This window comes from Poecilia reticulata, chromosome 2 (assembly GCF_904066995.2).
Source record: "Poecilia reticulata chromosome 2, P_reticulata-male-v2, whole genome shotgun sequence".
Classification (NCBI taxonomy): domain Eukaryota; kingdom Metazoa; phylum Chordata; class Actinopteri; order Cyprinodontiformes; family Poeciliidae; genus Poecilia; species Poecilia reticulata.
In genome coordinates this window covers 19409872-19428838 of record NC_088831.1, presented here as the reverse complement: position 1 = coordinate 19428838, position 18967 = coordinate 19409872, and the positions used below count along the sequence as shown (strand labels likewise).

The following is an 18967-nucleotide window of genomic DNA, read 5'->3' as shown; positions in this document are numbered from 1 at the left end:
CATGCAGAAAGACCGGGGTCGGGAATCGAACCCAGAACCTTCTTGCTGCAAGGCAACAGCTCTACCAACTGCGCCACTGTGCAGCCCAGATAGACCATTTATATATATATAAAAATTTTTTTTTTTTAAAACTTGCGAATTTTGAGACGTGAGGGGAGTCTCAAAATTCACACACAAATGCAGCATAATAACTCACAGGCCAGAAGGAGCTGGTAAATTAAGAAATACGAGTGTGTGTCTCATTCTGCGCGTTTGTGAATTATGAGTTTTAGCTCCATAGTCCACCCTGTTTTCAAAGAAGAAATCTTACACAACTTATGAGTCACATATTTTGACCCCGTTACCATATTGTGCTAGCTAATGTTAGCATTATGTACAGTTTATAAACTAGGCTTGTGTAATATTCACCTGTCTTTATGTTGAATTCGTTAAACAGCGCACATTTGTCGAGTTGCATTAAGCGTGGAAAATACCAAATGTATCTATATGTGTTAATACAGACATGGAGGCATTATCTAACAACTGAAGCTAATGTGGGACAACACGCTGAACTGCTGCACCAGTGTGTCACTAGGTCCACGTTAATCTGAACCACACGTCAAATGACTGTACAGATTATTTATCAAGCACATAATCAGTGCTGTGGATGAGACAAGACAATGTAACTCTTGTTTTATTTTGCATCCCGATGCAAAATGAAAAACGAAGCTGGTAATTCATGCCCAATTAATATCTGGGCTAAGGGTGTGGTACCTCCAGCAACACGGCAAGAAATGCACAATTCTTACTCTGTGATTACAGGCTTATTTATTAGGAACTTTTCCAAGACTAACGTAGCAACATGTTCAGAATTTAATTTCACAAAGCAAATTCACATTTAAACACATTTAAAGTTAAGCAAAAGTATGCAGTTTGAAGCTTAGTTGCAAATGTGTTTTTAGCAGCTATATGTCAGCTTTTTACATAAACTGATTAACCTCTTATTTTTCTCTCAGTATAATACACAATAAAAAAAGGAGGAAGAGGAAACTTTTAACCCTTTGTATTCAATGATATTTCAATCTGGAGAAACTCACACAGAGAAAAAACATCAGTTAGAAAGATTTATTAGACTACGTTCTTTTTTGGCGCTCGGACACGGCTGAAGACGTTTGTGCTGAGCATCATCAAGCGATTTGATGCTCAGCTCAGGCCGGAGCTCAGGGTCTTCTCCCCCAAAAGAGGCCTGGCCGCCTGCAGGAGCGCGGCTAGAGTCTTGAGCCGACCCGACAGTGAGAGCCCGTTGGCTGGATGATTGTGCTTGCACAGTTGACAGATGGTGGGTGATGCAGTTGGAGAGGTCTGTGATGGCCGGGCGATCTGGCGAGAAGATGCGCCGCTGCCTGCAGGCGCGTTAACCCTGTTAGGCAGTGGGTGACATGCGCATAAATCCGGTAGGTCAGAGGTCTTGAGTGGAGATTGAGTCACCGCGGATGACGTCATCAAAGCCAGAGCCAAAGCCAGGATAGGGCTGCGAGGTGTGGATGGGTCTCGTGAATATGAAAGAGGTTAAAATGCTGAACACTCCACCACCAGTGATTTGTTGTGAACATTTACCTGCCGACAGGGAACGCTGAGACTTCGGGAGAGAAGGATGATGGCATTCAGAGCCAAGTTTGCTGAATTAAGAGCATGGTATGAAAATGACAGGTAAAGGACCTGCGGTGACTCTGAGCATTCTGAAACTAATTTATTAGGATGGGAGGGTAAACAGACATCCGCTGAGATTAGGTGATAAATTTAATTGCTGATTTTTTGCCCATCATTCATTGAGGAGAGGAGATATTACATTTATGTAGCATGTTCCTAACAACGAGGTATATCGAAGTGCTAGAGAAAGGCTAAAGTAAAGTCCTAAACTAGACAATGATTCCCCCAAAAGAAGACCGTGGATCCTAAAATTATAGGGCATATACAAAGATTCCGTTAAAGAGTCTGTCAGGGTCTGTGTTTTTTCCTGTTCTATTTTGTTAGTCTTTTTCTTTGTTTTTTGGGTTTGAGTTTTATTTTTGCTGGAACACCACCATTCCTCAAGGCATCCACTATATGTCACCAGATGCAGAGCCCCTGGGAAGCTGCTGGGGCAAACCCGTTTACACACTTGTAGCTCGTTTGGAGGGCGTGGGCTGTGGATAAAAGCAGCGTCTGATCGTCCTCTCATCGTCTGAGTGTTTGCTTACCTCGGTAACAATTGTTCCAGAGAAAGGCCCTCTGTGATCTACTCTGTTCTAACTCCTTGTTGTCTTCCTCGTCAGATGATCCTGCCGTCTCCTCGTTGTTCCCGTGTGATCAGTCTTCCCCGGGTTCTGAGTGAGTTTGTTTCCCTGCTGTTGTGGATTACATACCTCCTGTGTTCTCCCTCGACGCTGCTGGTGTTACTGGTAAGACGCCACCCCTCGTGTGCTCACCTTTCCCCTTCATCGGTCCCTCTCCGGTCCCTTCGGGACGTTCCGGGTCAGGAGACCCAAGCCCGGGCCCAACCAGAGAAAGGATCTACCTCCTGTGTCCTCCCTCGACGCTGCTGGTGTTACCAGTCAGACGCCACCCCTCGTGTGCTCACCTTTCCCCTTTGTCGGTCCAACCCCGGTGGATTCCCCTTCGGGACGTTCCGGGTCAGGAGACCCAACCCTGAACCCAACTAGAGAAAGAATACAACTGGACCAAAATCGAAAGCTGCCCTTCCAGCCGTAAACAAACCTGTCCGCTCTCCAACGAAACCTAACCATCCAGTGCTCTGCTCAAGTTTTCCTCATCTTCAAACCAAGTAAGAAGTTATCTGATTTATTCCTGGAAAATACTCATCTTCCTATTCTAATCCTGTTTCTCCTGTTGGCAGTAAGACGACCCGGTCATCCATTCTAGTATTCATCCGCTTATCCCCTTATACCTTTCCCTGACTACAAACTTATTGTTCATTCTGTCTCTTCTGGTTGTGTTTCTTGCATGTGGGTTCGAAAATTTAATACCATCATGACAGAACACTCAGGCCAGATCACGACCTCCGCTGACACAATCAGAAGGACTTTATCTGATCAACATTCCCTTATTCAGTCCCACGACTCAGCATTAAGAGAACTGGGAAACCGTCAAGCAGAAACAAACCGTCAACTAATCGAACTCTCTAATATCCTGCAGAACTCAGTACAACAGCTGACATATCGCGCAACGGAGAGTTTGGTGGATATCGGAAATGATATGTGGAAATGTTAATTATTATATGTAAAGGTCATTATTATGTTTATTCAGTTAAAAATGTTAACTATGAAAAAATAGTCACCTCCAAATCATAGTGCAGCAAATAGAGCGGCTGCTCCCGTCGTCTTTTATCCACTGTTACGTCTTTTATCTCTTAAAATGAGCCCACAAACTATCACTATTGCTTCTACATCGTCATCCATGTTTGGTTATTCTAAATTCCAATATTTTATGTTGGGGGTTTTACTAGATTATCCTCTGGAATCGGGATGTTCGTGTGTGGTGTGTTGCTCCTGCCTTGGTCACACTAACCGATCGAACCTGTTGTACTTTTATCAGCTCTGTGGTCACATAGGTTTGGAGAATCGGCCGACAATCTTAAATCTTTCCGTCTAAACCAGACTTAAGACTTAAGCTCTACTCATCTCCTCTCGACCACTGCCCAAATGCTCTGACTCTGGTCGCTATGGTAACGTTTACATATCCCTTCAAAATAAGATACAGATGCGACACAAAAACAAACATTTTACTTTCGTGAAAATTTTAACTCACGATACTAACAGGAGCCCTGAGCTTGTTTTTCTGCAACGAGACGGTCCCATCTGGGAGTGATGAGAGACAATAACACCCGAAGTGTTGCTTATATCCAAGGCCTGCTTGGTCTCTACTTAGCGAAGCAGTTTGAAGGCTTCGTTGCCTCGTTAGCAGCCGGTCGCCGCATGTTACGCAGAGCGGCTTGTAATGTGGGACTCACCTACCGGTCCGGGATAAATCCATTCTCCTGTCTCTTCTCTGGCCTTTTCCCCTTGGCAAAGTAACTTTCCAAATACATCTGATCTGTTTCTTACTCATTTTGCTGCTTGTGGGCTCAGTGTTGGTGCACAAGTAACCGAGAGAATCCGGTTAAAGGATTTTCAAAATAAAAGATCCTCCAGACTCAAATAATACATAAAACGGAAATATTTAATTATTTGTTGCGCGGCCCGGTACCAATTGGTGTTTTTTTCTCATGTTTTTTCCTGCTTAGTCATTTTTTCATGATGCCACAAATGTTTGTCACTTATTAAGGTTTAATATTCTTGTTATAATATATTTATTGCTAATACAGTTTTAAGTTACAAGAAAATAAACTCTCTGTATCCACAGGGTCCCTCAGCTGGGGGTTCTCACCCACATTGGCTGGGTGATAATCGGCAGTCAAATATTGTAAATAATATTTATTTCCAATTATTTAATTGTAATTTGGCACTATTCAAATAAAAACTGATTTTCACTCAATGTACTGAATGTATCATGTAATCCAGGGTTTTTTTCCTATAAATCCCATGATCTATTAAAACTGAAAGTGAAAGTAAAATCCTTTAAATAGTTTTGTAACTGAGCTCTTGTTGCCATTGCATCGACTCTCCTTCCCTGACACACATCAACCTTTCAGGTAGGTTCAGCAGATAAAAGACCTGCAGTACAGCTGCAGTAACCCATGAATTTATGTGTTTGGACAATTTTAGACAATTTTAGGTTTGTGTTAGGAAAGTTCAGCAAACTGTCATACCTGGAGTTGATTATTTGGGTTTTATTTTCTGTGTTTCTTAGTTCTTTTGTTCAGATCTGCTAAGTTTTTGTTTTACTTTGTTCCAGTCCTTTCTTGGTTATTTTAGTTAAACACTATTCTGTTATTTCTTATTTTGATTAGATTAATCTTGTTTTGGTTTTACTATAGTTCAGTTCTTCATAGTGTTTAATTCTTCTAGTTATTTTTAGTTACAGTAGTTTAATAATTTCTTGAGTCTATTATTCTTTATTGTTGATTTATTTTCTAGCTCCCTGAGCACCTTCCCTCTCTTTCTCTTCTCTCTCTCCCTCTCCTCAGTCTGAATTTCTCCTCTCTCCCCGTCACATTTGCAACCAGTTTGCCAATTAGCCCAGTTATTTTAGTTTCAACAATCAACGTCCCAGTACTTAAGCTCCTCTCTATCAGTCACTCCTCGCTGGTTCCTCCAGTCATTTCCCTGTGCTTCCCAGTATCCTCCCAGTGTCTCCTGGCTGGATGTTCCTAGATATGTTTTATATTTCATAATTTTTTCATTAAATCATCAATTCCAAATGCTGCCTTTGTTTGGGACCAGCCACCTGGATCCAGCAAAAAATTCTCCAAGGTGAAAGTATAAAGAACTTTCTAAGAACTATCAGGTTAAAACTGGTCAATATTTCCACCAAAACCTCATCTTGGGAACAGGCGAGTATTGCTACTCACCTCAAGACAGTTTTAGAACTAGAATTTTCACTTCTGTCATCTCTTGGATTTATGGACATATTTGAAGAGGTGGAGTTTAACAGACCCAATCCACCTCGACCACAACTCGCCTCATTTCAGGATCATCCACCTCTACCACAATCCACCACAGTTCAAGACCACTCCTCATTGGTATCAGCCCCCCACAGATTTTGCAATTGGTCAGTCGGTCACCTCCACGCGTCCTCGTTATTTCTGTCACTATCTTCATGATTCCCAGCTTGCTCCACTTATCAGAACTTTAAAACCCACTATTCACACCAGTTTTTCAGCAGCAACCTCCTTGTCTCCACCCTCAGTCTTTAAATTCTCAGTCACTTCTCTCTCAACCTTCCAGCCTGCTGCAGAACTAGCAGTGGCATGTCTCCCTCGCCTGCAGCAACTGCTGGCACCAAGCTCCTCTCTCCTCCTGGCTGGCCTCCAGAGTTTCTTTGTGGGCTCCTCTGGCCTAATGGCAGAAAAAGTTCCTGCACTGGCCGAGTCCTCCAAAGTCCCGGCTCCTCCATTACCAGGCCGGCAGACGATCTGCTCCTTCATGGTTTTCTGAACTATAGTCTTGTTTTTGTCCTAACTGTCTTTCTGAGGCCCTCCCCCAACTCCAGTTTGGCTTGTTTTTGTGTTTTGAACTCTTCAGCAGTCTGGTATCCGGGTTGAGGGGCGGTTATGACAAAGATTTGCATTCATCCTGAATTTATTTATTTTGTAGCTTCTAAAGCTACAAACTAATTATTTATTATTATTTGTAAAATAATAAAAACAAAATAATATGGAGACAAAAAAACTAACCCTTCATTCTCACACTTTCTCTCATAGCACATTTTTGTCCCAGTCATGGGCGGGTTCTTTTCATCTGGTAAGTAACACAGAGTTGTTTGATTAAGATGCATGCAGTTATATGGTTTAAAGTTAGTTTCAATTTTAAATTACCTAAAATAATTAAATGAAATTAAGCTATTGTTAAACCATTACAAATTGACATTATATAATATAATTCTAAACTGATTAGGCGAATAACCATCTAAAAGTATAGTTAATGGAAGCATTAATAAATTATCTACAGGGCAAGTTTTTTTTATTCAACTTGTCTGGTTTGTCATTTACGTACCCAAAATAAGTTGTGTAACTATTTCTTCTGTGTATTTTCACTCTCACACAAAAATAGCAAATTTTATAACATTTATAGTTTTGACCTAAGTAATCCTAATCTGTTTTTCCAGAGTCGGCTCCTCCACAGTCTCTACCGTCTCTACCGTCTCCACGTAAGTAGAACTGGAGTTACATTAAAACACGTTCTTTGCTCCTTCATCAATTATCAAATAAACTGCTGGAGTGTTTTACTACTTGGACCCAAGTAATTAATCAAAAACAAATTAAATAGCAAAGTTTGCTTACGTTTAGCAAGACACATTCTTTTAGACGTTGCTCTTTGTTTTCTGTTACAGTTTTAACAACTCCATGGAGAGAAATATCCTGGGGGTGAGTAGATTTGTTTCTACATGTCACCAGTGTGTTTGTTACTCTTTGGATCATCAGACAGGAAAACACCCAGTTTATAATCCTATCAGGTTTGCTTAATGTTCTCTAGTTTGTTTAGAATAACATATTTAAGTAACATATTATAAAGTTATTTTTATGTTTTGTCAAAGAAAACAGATAAAATAATGTAAAAGAAACAGCAGCACAGTATGTACCTTGCAACTGTTGCAAAGTTGCAGAAAGGCTCAGGAGAAGAGTTGATCTATATAGGTTTTTGCTTAAAGATACTCTGATAAAACAACAAACAATCCAAAAAGAAAACGGTAACATTTTATTTGAAGGGGGTGATTATTTGAAGGGTTAGGGCAACCGTAACTTATTAACCGTTAGCCTGTCTCCAGCTAATGTACCGGGCGAGAGGCGGGGTCAACCTGGACAGGTTGCCAGTCTGTCGCAGGGCATCTCAGAGACACACAACGATCCACACACACACTCACACCTAGGGAGAATTTAATGAGATCAATTAACCTGACAGTCATGTTTTTGGACTGTGGGAGGAAACCAGAGAACCCGAAGAGAACCCATGCATGCACAGGGAGAACGTTCACAGTATAGGAATTGCAGATTTTCAATTAAACAAAATATATGTTTTTCTCATGAATAATGATAATACATTTAGCCCCCGGGCCGGACTAAATCGTTCGGCGGGCCAGTTCCGGCCCGTGGGCTGTATGTTTGATACCCTTGCCTTAATTCATTAAATGCTAGTGAAATGGAGGCAAACAGTAGTCTGTAGCTAAGCTAACTATGATAAATGGTTGATAATCTCACACAGTCTACTCACCTCGGAGAAAAACTGGGTTACAAATTTACACTCTTACCTTTTTCTCTCTCCCTTTCACTATTTTTTTTTTATTTTTTGAAAACATGACTATAATTTTTCTTAGCAGCATAGTAACTTCTACCGTCGTTCTTGTCTTCCACTGTCTGCTGCTAACAGCGTCACTGTCAAGCGCTCCAATCAGAAATGAACCATTTAACGCAGATCCAGGGGGGTTCAGGTCAAATATGGATGTGTGTTTTTAGGTCAAGAAGTGGGAACATTAAACTGCTAAAAACATTTGTTGAAAACACAATATGATTAATTTTATAAATGACATGGCTCCGTTTTTTTATTTTTATTTCTATGAACAAAAAGTAAATAAATTGTGGAGGGCCCCCTGTCGGTCAGGGGTCCTTAGAATCATTATAACCTTACCCCCCTATATCTCGCCTGTGCTCACGAGCAAAATGTTTGTTCTGGCAGATACAATCATTTTAATTGTAACTTTTATTTTCACATTTTAAAAGAAACACACAGGAACCTCTGCAGTACATGAAGAATTTTCAACCTCAAAATGAAAAAGTCGAAGCCATCAGAGTTTTACTCTGTGGACCAGTTGGTGCAGGAAGGTCCAGCTTCATCAACTCTGTCAACAGCGTCCTGCGAGGGAGAATGACCCATGAAGCTCTGGCCAGTCCTACCTGTGGTAGTTGTTTCACCAAGACGGTGAATATATATTTTTGTTTGGCATTAAAGGGTCATTCACACTTTTGAAGGTCATGATGTTTTACTCGTGTCAGCTTGGTACATCAGCTCAATCTTCACATGTCTGAGTGAAAATGTATATATATTTATACTTTATATTATAACATTTTTAAATTGATTATATTTCAGATTTACCCTCGAACCACAGTGTATGGGTCCATTTTAAAGGACAAATCTGCATTTGTTGAACCAAATGTGGACTTTTTCTTTTGCCTTAATATTCCTAAGTAATCAGTAATCTGGCAGGAAATGCACAACCTTTTCACACTCAGGAAAAAGTTGAGTATGAAAAAGTTCACTCAACTTTTTCACACTCAAATAAAGAAAGGTCTCAGGACTTGCTAGTTCCCGGAACCAGCAAGTCTTGAAATATTTGTATTATTTGTATTTTTAAGAAAGTTTCTATGGAGGACCAAAACTGACATAATAAAAATAAAAACAAAAAAATATAAATATTTTGTTTTTTCCCTATACATGCAATTTTAAATCAAGAAATGTAAATATATTTAGTTTTCCCTTTTCCTGACACATGTGTTTCTGTCAAGAAGTGTATATATTTTGTTTTGCATTTGTTCTTTTCACATTTCCTTAACTCTTCTTTTTACTTTTCGTTATGCTTCAACAAGTAGTAACTCACTTATAAACAATACATTTATCAGTGAGTTATTTTGTGATAAAAACAAAATATATCTACATTTCTTGATGAAAACAGATGGCTAGGGAAAATATATTTATTTTTAATTATGTCAGTTTTGGTGCTCCACAGTTTGCAGCTTCTCTCACAATTTAAAATATATTTTGTAACGATGCAAGTAATGTTTATATAAAAATGTTTTTAATCTTTTTATCCTTTCAGTATCAAACCTATAAAATCAAGAAAGAAGGCAGAGGAAACTTTTATCCCTTTGTGTTCAACGACATCATGGGTCTGGAGGACGGAGATGGACAAGGAGTCAGAACAGACGACATTAAACTGGCCTTGAAGGGACATGTGAAGGATGGATATGAGGTACAAATACGATACTTTTACTTTTTACTTTTAAAATTATCTTCAATTGGAGCATTACATACATCAGTGGTAGAGCAGGCTTACCTTTTTCAGTGGCCACAATGCGTCTGACTCTAGCTCCATTTCCGGTCCCAGGACATTTTCCCCCTTCGCTCCCTGCTTTTCTTCCAGTCCAATTACTAATGAATAAAAAATTATCTTCAATAGACACCTAAAAGGCTCAGATCCTAAATCCATCACATTTAGCGTGCCTTATAAGGTATTTACCAATTTGACTTGATATGCATCATGTTTTTCCACAGTTTAAATCTTCAGCTTCCATTTCTGCTGGTGATTCTGACTACAATGCTGACCCGTCCCTCAGGGACAGAGTTCATGTTCTGGTTTACATGATTTCTGCTGATATGCCACAAATGAAGTCGTCTGTTTTAAAGAAAATGACGGAAATCAGAGAAGCAGCCAGAGATCTGGGTAAGGAACAAATTATACAATCAAGTTTAAATTAAGCAAAAGTAACAACAAACACCAATGAGTAAATACTGTAAACACTTTACGTCAATAATATTAATTGGTTGCAATGTGTTGCAAAAATGAAATTAGCATTTATTCACAAGGTTTTCTTTACTTTGTCTTGAATGTCTGCTCTTTATGATTTGCTCCTCTGCTGTACTTGTTAAAATATATTTATTTCTGATAACATAACATTACTTATGCAAAGAAACTCTCTGTATCCACAGGAATCTATCAGCTGGCGATTCTCACCCACATTGATGAAGCCTGTGGTGAAATAGAAAAAAATATCAGAAACGTCTACAAGAGCAAACATTTAAAGAAAAAGGTGAGCTCTACTAAGATTTATTCAAAACATGAGAACCTCTCTTACCGTATTAATCTCTGAATAAACAGATATTTTTAAACAGATGACTGACTTCAGCTCCAGTTTGGGGATCCCAATGAACTGCATTTTCCCAGTAAAAAACTACAGTAAAGAAATTCAACTGGATCCAGACGTCGACGCTCTGATCCTCAGTGCTCTGAGGCTGATGATTGACTTTGGAGGCAACTACGCTACAAACAATGTAAGCCTACAAAACTGTTTGTGATATTCATGGAAATCACAGCAGCAGGTTTGTTCATATCAGTGAATATACTGCAGGATCATATCAAATTCACAAACAAACAATGACAAAAAGTAATGAAGAAAACTGAAATAGGACTTCAAAAATAATTAACGAAACAATTAAAAATAGGAAGAAATATCAGCATGAACCACAAGGCAGCTAAAACATAGTTAATCACCAATGAAAATGGTCCCTCTGAAGAGACCAGGATGAGGCGGAGGGTCAAAGGGTAGGAAGTCTAGAGACAATGTCCAGATCCAGAGGAGTCAAACACGTTGGGACAAGGAGTCATAAAACTTGACCCTGTGCTCATGGGTCTTTGGGAGTTGGCGCTATTAGACATCAAAATGAATATGTGTGAGGGAACGAGAAAAGAGAGCGAGAAAGAGCTACCAGGCTTATTGTTCTAAGCCTCAAAATAATTTCCAAAATCAGTTTATCAAGTGAATCAGTAACATTTAATCAAGATAACACAGTTTGAAAGAGAAAAAGTACAAATAATTCACTGGGATTTGCATTTTTAGACTTAATACAATAAAACTTTTTACAACTGTAAGCATTGGTACCGTACTTTCTGGACTATAGGGCGCACCTTACTATATGCTGTACCTACAAATAAAAAACAAAACAAAACTGGAAACGTACATATGTAAGCCGCACCGGGCTATAAGTCGCATGATTCAAAACATGGGGAAAAAGTTAATTTTAAAAGTAAAAAGTCTGAAAAATACATAACTTGCCAGCTTCTTCAATATATAGTTTTAACATTTATTGTGGAAAAATTTGCAGCAATATTGCTTATATTTCTGCTTGTCAGATGAGAAGAGATGAAAAGTGCATAACATTTGCATTAACAATAAAAGGACAGGTTTTGTCTATTTCCTGGCCTTTTCCTGCGAATTACAGTTACTTGCTTGTGATGGAGTATAAGGGCTCTGAGATTTGTGTTTTATATACAAGTAAAGTTGGACGTGAATAAAGCCGTTATTTTATGATAAGTTTTCACTAAGTTGTTTTACTGCGCTAAATTGCGAAATACTGAGGGTCTTGTAAGGTTATAGTTGGTATTTGTTTAACAAATGAGTAAATACTAAATGTTTTAGCACATCAGAAGCAAATTTTCAACCCCAGGGCTTTGAAATGATTGTTTAAACAACCTTTTATTCAATAGAAATAACCATGTTACATATCATTCTAATGTCGCCAGGCTGGGAATCGAACCTGCGACAGCCACGTCAAACACTAAAGGCCCCCTCTAATATGACTTGGTTCTGGTAATTTTATGACTGTTTTCTCGTATTTGAAAATAAAAATCTCTTAGTCTGGCCATGAAACTCCGTCATACTTGCTTTACTGACCTCTGCTGCTGTTTCTCTTTTCACTGTGAAACTTCTCCATCTCCCCTCTATGACAGTAGATATATTTCAAAACATCTGTGCTTGTGTCCTTCGCTCCGGTGGTTTTTCCCATAGACATTAATACGTAGACGCCTCATGGGGCGGGTCAGCCCGTTACATAACATACTTTCACAACATGTTGACAGTTTTAAAATTGTGAAAAAAAAACATTTTGTAAAAGTTACATCCTGCAACTTTTAATGCTTCAAACAAATTATTTTGCATTTTTAGAAGAAACAATAAACTGTAATATTTCCTGCTTTAAAAGACTCAACATAAAAAGGTGTGAAACAAAAGAAAAATAGATGGAAAACAATGTGAAGGGGAAAAAAATAACTCTTCTTTCTTTGTCTGTTTCTCTCATAGCAACATTTTGTTCCAGCGATGGGGGGTGGTTCTCCAGGTTGTAAGTAATACAGGATTGTTCGGTTGAAATACTTCCATCCATCCATCCATCCATCCATCCATCCATCCATCCATCCATCCATCCATCCATCCATTCTCTTACTTCGTTATCCCATTGTGGTCAGGAGAGTGCTGGTGCCTATCTCCGGTTGGAATAATTTAAAATTAAAAGTAAATTAGTTTACTTTTAATTTTAAAATACCCACATTATGAAGTAAAACAATGTTACAGATAAAGCTTTAGAAATGAACATTATAGAATATAACTGTAAAGAGAGTAAATAGTCACTTGTAGCAATTTATCAAGTCCAGAGATCCACAACGTGCTTCACACTACAGCGATTTCATGCTTTCATGAAATCGTGATTTAATAAAAAATTACATTGTAATTTTAATTACCACATCATTAAAAGATAAGCTACAAATTAAGGCTGAAAGTAATGACTGTTTGTGGGTACAGGGTTTCCCTCCCCACCATGTTTTTGTATTAAAAGATGTTAAGTTGGCAAAAAATGTAAAATATTACTGGGTAATCATATATACATTACTGGAAGACATTCCTGACTATACTTAAACCCAGAACTAAAGAGTCTTAAAAAGAAAATTAAAAAAAGAATATCAATTATTTGCACTTCAGAAGAGTCAGAATCGGAAGAATTTTATTGTTATTGTCAGAAAGATAACGAAATTGCAGTTTCAGTTATAATCATCCATTATGCAACAACACGGGGGGGGGGAATAATTGGCTGAGGCCTCGCAGCCTGACAGGCGCCACCCTTGCAGGAGGAAATATGAAAAATAAGAAAAACATCAGGTAAGGAGAGGGGAAAAAACAGGCTGTCTCACACTCTGCTCTTTGCAGGGCAGAGTTCGAGATGAAGAAAAAAAAATCGGCACTTAAGCACATATAGACAAAACAGGTGTGACGTGCATATGGGTCTCATGTGAGTTATGTGTGTGCTAGACCATGAACCCCAACTGAAGCATGCGATTGTCTGTGATTATCTGTGAATATGATGTTGGGTTCACCACCAGCTTATCAGTTCAGAAACACAGATGTACCAGGGAGGGGAGGGCAGCAGAACAGAGCCTTCTTGGCCAGCCCGGGGAGCCAGATTCTGATAGCAATAATTTGTTTAGGTTAGGCTGATATCAGTTTAATGCCTTCCTTGAGAGTCTCGCTGGAGCCTCTCAGTGGCAAATCCAAACAGCCAAATTTTAGGGTCTCCCGCCTGATCCGAGCGAACAGCATTCTCCAAGGTCACACCATTTCCATTCTGAGTCAGAGATCCGCTGACCGTCCACGGTCATGTTCCAGGATCGCACCCAGTCTGCGGCTCAGCTCCCATATCATCTCAGTCTGAGTGTTGATCGCTCTGCAGATCCCATCAACCCCGGCAGCCTTGAAATGGCCAAAACGGCCGCTTCTGTTAAATTCCAAATTAATTAATCCGTTAGTGGATCTAAAAACACAATTTAATGCTGATCACACATAGTTCATATAACCCAGTGTTTCTCAACCTGGTCCTCACCGCCCCCCTGCTCTGCATGTTTTAGATGTGCCACTATTCCAGAACAGCTGATTCAAATGACTGCATGACCATCAAGTACTGCAGAAGCCTGTTAATCGCCCAGAGATACAATCCAGGTGTGTGGCAGAAGGGAAATACCTAAAACATGCAGGGCAGAGTGAGGATCAGGGTTGAGAAACACTGATATAACCTCTGTTTAGTTCATGATGCCCATGATGCCATGAGACTTTGTCCTGCGGGCCACAATTGGCCCACGGGCCTTGAGAATGAGACCTCTGCCTTAGAGGCATCAATAAACCCAATTATAACACAGATGAAATTTTTCTTAGATGTGCTCTTGCTGCCGCTTTCAGGCCATAAATACAGAAATCAGTTCCCAAGTTGGCTTTGAAACCAAATTGATTATCTGTTGTACCAATAAACTGATTGAGCCGACCAAGAAATGCTTTTTCTAAAACTCTAGATATCACACTAGCTAAAGCTATTGGTCTGTAGTTAAGGCCAGAGAAACACATTGCAAGCAGCACAGCCACTTTTTGGCTAGCATATTTCAGATGTTCTGCTGTAATGCTATCAGAACCTGTTGCCTTATTCTCACACAAGTACGCTGTAGCCTGCTGGACTTCACTAGGGGTTATTATAGCTGCATCACTCTTACCAATATTTCCCAATCCATAGGGTTCACTTTTTACACAATTAAATAAGGCAGAGTAGTGCTGTCTCCATAGCTCTGCTATATTGCAGATGCATCGTGTCGCTGCAAAATATAAAATAAAAAAAAGATGAAAAAATTAAATCAACGTGCTACCAGGTGAGCGCAACATCTCCTCCATGGGCTGAACCTCTGGTGCACTAACACTCTGGTCAACTGGGAACACATACATACAATTTATCAATGCAGACTAATAGCCACACACTGGGCAGCATGTTGAAATGTAAATGCACATACTGTACACAATTCCTTGTACACAAAAATATAGCAGATAGAACATGGCGGCCAGCCAGGCTTAAAATTTACTGGGGGAGACCCCAGGGTATTTCAGGTCACACAAAAATAAACTTGTCTTCTCACTGAAGTTTTCAAGGCTGCCTTTTTGCCTTAAGGTTCATGCAAAAATTGTCCATTTATTAATAGTTTTGACCCATATCATCTTAATCTTTATATATCGGGCTGCATTTAGCTCCTCTACTCCCACCACTTAAGTAGAACTTATTTCTTATTTGATGGTTTTGCTTCTTAATGATCAAATGAATGACTGGATGGTTTGAATATCTGGACCTACGAAATTAATCAAATACAATCTAAATATAATTTTTTTCTTACTGTTGGGTGTTTTTTTTTTATACATTGCTCTCAATTTTTCATTACAGTGTTAGAAACTCCATGGAGAGATATATCCTCAACGTGAGTAAATTTGTTTTTGTCCATCTGCATGCTACCATTGATGCTTTTTTGCCTCATCAGGCAGCAGATCACCCAAACTAAAGTTGTCCGTAACACTCATTATATTCATTTCTGAGGTGCACCAATAAAGTTCCTGGGTTCATTTAAACCAGAGAAGTTTTAAATATCTAGTCTCAGAATCCAATTTTTTTCCCCAAAAAAACATTTTTAAAAAATCTGATTACGAGCTCCATTATTAAACATTTCAATCAACATTCAGTGTAATGATAGTTTTACTCTTAGAGATAAAGGACAAGTTAAGCTAATCCCCTTGTTTTTTTTGCAAAAGTAAAACTTTTTTTAAAAAATGGTTATACATAAAAATTATAATTTTACATTAATTTTTTTGCTTCTGTTATGCAGTCATTCACCTGGTACTGTACGACCCAGTAACCTTGCCAAGTTATCTACTCCCTGTTTTGGGACCATAGTGGTAAATAATCATACTTGGTTTCTGGTCCTATAGTGACTTTAGCAGTTTTGTGCATACATGCTGCAAAGGGTTTTTTTATGCCATATTTAGCTATTAAGAAGGCATATTTTGCCTAAACGAGGACACCTGAATATGCATAAAAATGCATCTTGTCCAGCTCTTTCTACTGGATAAAACTTACCTTCCTGGTAGATTAGTCATTTCAAAAAAGAATTTTTTTGTACTGAATTGGGTAAGAATAGCTCAAAAGCTGACTTGTGCTGAGAATGATCCTTTCTCCATTTAGGTTCTTGATGTATGAGGCTGAAGAAGAGTCACTAAGTTGAATTCATGAATTCCATTTAATACCAAAACACAGCACTGGTCCATTGGTCATGCTATCCTTATTGGCTAGCAGAGTAATATGCCCCCTAGCAATAGTTTCTAGTTCCTTTTGTTGGCCTCTATCTAAGCAACACCCTAAAGAGTGTGTTCCCTAGCGTGTTATTTCCTTTAACATTAGCTTTGTGCACATATGTGTGTGCATGTGTACAAGCATGCAAATAGTTTAAAGAGATAGAGGAAAACACAGAATTGTTTATTCCCAACACTTGATATCTGTTATGTCTCTGTTTAAGCTTCTGACTTGCTTGCTGAAAGACACTCAAGAGAGAAGAAATTAGGAAAAGTGTTTATTTACAAAGAGGAATAAATGTCAAAGGTGGAGGTCCAGGGTAAAGGTTAAAGAGAAACAATATAGAGTCAGTTATTACAGCAAGAAACTAGCGATGAGGTAAGGTAATTTTATTTATATTGTAATGAGGCCTGAAGTCTGGATATAGTACGGACCTGAACATTCAAAGCCACATAAACACAGTTACTGATGGGTATTTTTCTCGAACCTTCATTAAAAGAACCACAGACAACGTATATGAATTTTATGACCAAGCTTTTGCAAAAGGAGAAGACTCGGCAAACTGCTCCTCCAAGCCGTTCACTGAGCGTTCTAAAGACCTTTGGTTACAGCTTGTCTTTTATTATCGAACAAAAAGAGGGAGGATAGCTAAAGAAGACAGCAGAGACAAATTATTACTGCACAGGCAGTTTCTAAGGTAGGAAGTATTCCGGTTGATAAGAAGGCACCTGTGGAAACGTAATTTAAGGTCTGGGAAACACAGTTAACTGTTTCACATGAAGACAAACAGGCAGATGGGGCCTTCAGGTCAGTTTATACACACAGAAGGAAGAGAACACTTTAAATTGAACATTAGACTGAATATGAACTAAAGTAATAGCAAAATGATAATACCAAAAAATCTCTAACAGTTACAAAGCCAGGCTGCTCTGCATCCCCAGAACCAGAACCAAACATGGAGAAACGGCATTCAGCTTGTAACACAAATCTGGTTCAAACTTCCTGAAAACTGCAAAACAGCGGAGAAATGACCGCAGCTGCTGCGCTCCAGACTGTAATATGGAGAATCTCCCCACTGGACTAGAACCAAACCGAATCACACATTAACCTATTATAGAGAGCAACTTGCCACCGGAAAGTGTCGTAAGATGCCCTTGTAACTGTTGTGCTGTTCATGGCTGTACTCTAATAATCAGATCATGTTTAATTTGTGGCTGCAGTAAGTGTGTTTTGAACGTACTCCCAAAACAAAAGCGGTAGTTTTCATTGCCTACCGACAGATAAGCAAACAAAAAAAATTGTGGCTTACAATTCTAAACTTAAAGAGAGAACCCAAAATGCTTTATGTGTGCTCATTTCATTGTGCGGACAAAAAGCCAATGGAAGAAAGCCCACATCTGCATCCAAAGCAACTGAGTCAGTGAAGTAGAAAAAATTAGACCATTTCTCCAAGTTGTCATCCCTCCCCGCGATAGCTCTAGGTTACGGTAAAACAATATTGCCACATTTAAACTGTGATAGCTGGTGTTCCTACATATTTTATAGCCTAAACACTCTGACGAAATCAGGTTAGTGTTAGAGTAACATGTAAACAAATAGCAGGTCAAATTCAAAACGTTACAGAGCTGCTGTTATTAATGTCACGCCTAATGGTATTAACATGGACACAAAAAATAAGAATGAAAAAAAAAAGATATAAAATAAATGCTCCTTTAGAACATAGAAAAATGATTAGTCCCTTTTAGACTAAGGAGTTCAATAAGCTTATTATTGTTATGGTCTGAAAAACGTATTCCTTTTTACTAGACATAGACAAGATAATGGATCGTTCAAGGCAACTTGAAAGAACAGGAGAAAATCTGACTTGTACTGATTTAAAACAAGACGCTCACATCAATAATCAAATACAGGATAAACCATAATAGATTTACTCAAGTAAAAGTACAAAATACAGCATAGTAAAAAATAATGCTAAAAGGAATTTTTTTTCAAACAAGTAAATGTAATTGAGTAAATGAAACTAGTTAACAGGTGTGCCGGCAGGATGTTTTTAGAGGGTAGCACAAAACTATCACTGCACCTGACCTATAAGAACACAATTACATCTCCACTGGGCATCATGCGCATGTCACAAAAAAAAAAAACAGCACAGATCTAAAACAAATACAGGGCACACCCACATGACCCGCTAAAACAGTGGATCTATTTATTTATTTATTTTACAAATTATACTGAATAATAAAGGCATGAAAGCAAAGACTGCCCGTGTGATCTGGATGGAGGTTCCCAGGTTCAGGTGGTGTGCCTGAGACTTCCAGAGAAGGTGAAGCAACAATGTTGGCTTAATTTCTACTGTTTTGGCAAACGCTTTGACTACATTTAACTGTCTTGGCACGATGCTCAGGAAGAGTGCGGTAGATGTCATGGTTGTCCAATGGGTGACTTGTCAGCTATTCCGTTCGCCAAGCCACAAAAAAGCTCATAAACCGGTGAACCCGCCAGAACCGCACACATGGTAAAAGGTTCAGGCTGGATTCAAACAACCATGGGAGAACTCCGCTCATTTGTAGAAAAATCACCAAGCTGCTGTTCAGGAAAAATTAATATCCTTAGTGTTTAATACAGTTAATTTTACCACATGT

At 38.9% G+C, this 18967-nt stretch overlaps 1 protein-coding gene across 1 annotated transcript; it reads left to right on the top strand.

Annotated features, from left to right (window-relative positions):
- Window positions 1-4616: 4616 nt before the first annotated feature.
- On the top strand, window positions 4617-18057 carry LOC103460188 (interferon-induced protein 44-like). Its single transcript, XM_081599593.1, has 11 exons — window positions 4617-4669; window positions 6341-6380; window positions 6745-6786; window positions 6970-7003; window positions 8354-8552; window positions 9448-9600; window positions 9903-10071; window positions 10338-10438; window positions 10521-10679; window positions 12485-12524; window positions 15426-18057. Exons 2-11 carry the CDS (start codon window positions 6359-6361, stop codon window positions 15461-15463), a joined length of 957 nt encoding a protein of 318 aa, XP_081455719.1. The 5' UTR covers window positions 4617-4669; window positions 6341-6358; the 3' UTR covers window positions 15464-18057.
- The last annotated feature ends 910 nt before the right edge of the window (window positions 18058-18967 follow it).

Excerpts from the sequence above, each read along its gene's own strand:
- LOC103460188 (XM_081599593.1), top strand. The coding sequence starts at position 6,359 with ATGGGCGGGTTCTTTTCATCTG. Across the intron at positions 6,381-6,744 it reads GGGCGGGTTCTTTTCATCTG|AGTCGGCTCCTCCACAGTCT; the intron begins GTAAGTAACACA and ends CTGTTTTTCCAG. Across the intron at positions 7,004-8,353 it reads TGGAGAGAAATATCCTGGGG|AAACACACAGGAACCTCTGC; the intron begins GTGAGTAGATTT and ends ACATTTTAAAAG.